At 38.9% G+C, this 1,966-nt stretch overlaps 1 protein-coding gene across 1 annotated transcript in view; it reads left to right on the top strand.

Annotated features, from left to right (window-relative positions):
• Positions 1-232: 232 nt before the first annotated feature.
• rdh12l (retinol dehydrogenase 12, like) overlaps positions 233-1,966 on the top strand; it is a 5,907-nt gene continuing 4,173 nt past the window's right edge. The window contains exons 1-2 of the mRNA XM_008396534.1: positions 233-362; positions 610-725. Coding sequence (XP_008394756.1) covers positions 349-362; positions 610-725 — 130 coding nt within the window. The 5' untranslated portion in view covers positions 233-348. The remainder of the gene's footprint in view (positions 363-609; positions 726-1,966) is intronic.

Raw genomic sequence — 1,966 nt, 5'->3', positions numbered from 1 at the left:
GCTTGATATTTTGTTCGTTTTCTTTTTTATATAATTTGGACTTTGAGTCTAATAAAATCTATCTGTCTATCTAATGTGTTGTCTATCTGTATATCTAATAGATTGGTGTCGCCCAATCAAAAAGGGCGACACGAATTTTGCTTGACCAATCAGCTGTGTCTGCTGCTGACGAACTCGCATCTGATTGGTCAGAACGCCTGTCCGTTGGGGATGAGTGCCTCGTCACAGTTGTGCCTCACATTTTAATTGAGAAAGGCTGAGGGGAAGCTGTCGAAGAACTGGCTCTCAGTTTGTCAGGTTTTTCGGGGTTTTTGTAACATTTTTATCTGCCTACTGAGTGGAAGTAACATGCAAGCTCTAAGGTGAGGCTTCTGTTCTGTTTGTCATCGCTTAATCTTTACGTTGTTTGTTTAAAGAGTTGACTATCTAAGGCTGTATGTAAACTTTTAGCCAAACAAAACTTCAGTTTGTAAGCTAAGCTATTAGCGTCTCGTTTGTAACATTTACGCTTGAATGCGAACTGCCACGGTTTTGTTTAGCGGTAGTTTAGTCATGTCCACGCCCATTACGTTGATTGAGACACCGGCTGAGATTTCTTAACTTCCCCAGAAACCTCTTCGGGGCTCCCTGGTCCTCTGACGTCAGGCTCGATGGGCAAACTGCGGTGATCACCGGCGCAAACACCGGGATAGGCAAAGAGACGGCCATCGATCTGGCTAAAAGAGGTAAACGACTCAATCAAACCTGGTTTCTGATCTTTACTGGGTACTTTAAATGATCTCGACATCACAACAAACAAACAAAAAATATTAAGTTTGTCAAGATATGAAGGTCTAATAGTGCAATGATCAGAACTTTAAAAACCTGTCGATCTTCATGAATTAGGGCTGCAACTAGCGATTATTTTAGTAATTTATCATTCTACCGGATTATTCTGAAGATTAATCAAAATTAAAAACGGTCACATTGTACAGATTTTTCATTTAACCCTTTTTAATACCGTTTGATAAATACAATAAAATATGGAAAGAAACGCTTCAATTTCTTTTATTAAAAAGTGATAATTTTATTGTTTAAAAAGCAATGACATTGCATTAGCTTTACTTTAGTTAATGTATATGTTAATTCTACATGTTTTGGATCATTGGCTTTTCTGGAGAACCTGGAAGATAAAACATGCTAAAAAAATCACTACTTATCCATCATGGCCTGGTGGAGGAAGGGTCCACCCTCATCTGATGGGTCCTGCCCTACCTGGTTATCTTTAGAACGCCTGCATTGTTGTAAGTCGTCCCTGATAGCYCTCCTTAACAGTCCTGTTAAAGTCAATAAAACAYTCTATACTAATAATTTTGTCATAGGCAACACTATCAGAATTTGGAAACAAATACAAAAATTTATAAAAGCTCCAGAGGTTTACTTTGATACTCCTATCTGTGAAAATCACTCCTTTGCACCAGGTCTCAACGACGCCGTCTTTCGGATGTGGAGAGGGAAGGGCATTGGTGTGATAGGTGACCTATATATTAGTGGAACTTTTGCATCTTTTGCGCAGTTATGTTCTGAGTATCATCTTCTCCCGTCAAGTTTTTTCCRTTATCTGCAGGTTYGGGACTACGTTAGGAAAAATGTAGTGGATTTTGGAACTTTAAAGAAACATGAAACCCTGGAGGAAATAAATAAATTTGAYCCTATCAATCAAGGGGCAGTGTCATACTTCTATAAGATCTTTAATAGCTTACCTGTAGACACAACCAGGATAAAGAAAGCATGGGAGGATGAGTTAGMGCAGCAGTTATCTGATGAAGTATGGGAGGAGTGTTTGAAAAGTATACAAGACTGCTCAGTCAATGCTAGACACAATCTCATACAGTTCAAAACAATACATAGACTCCATTATTCGAGGGAGAAACTGAGCACTTTCTTTACAAGCGTGTCTCCAATTTGTAATCGTTGTCAGGCTGCT

Source organism: Poecilia reticulata, linkage group LG20 (genome assembly GCF_000633615.1).
Source record: "Poecilia reticulata strain Guanapo linkage group LG20, Guppy_female_1.0+MT, whole genome shotgun sequence".
Lineage (NCBI taxonomy): Eukaryota > Metazoa > Chordata > Actinopteri > Cyprinodontiformes > Poeciliidae > Poecilia > Poecilia reticulata.
The sequence above is the reverse complement of the archived record's forward strand: the minus strand, read 5'-3'. Positions and strand labels throughout refer to the sequence as shown.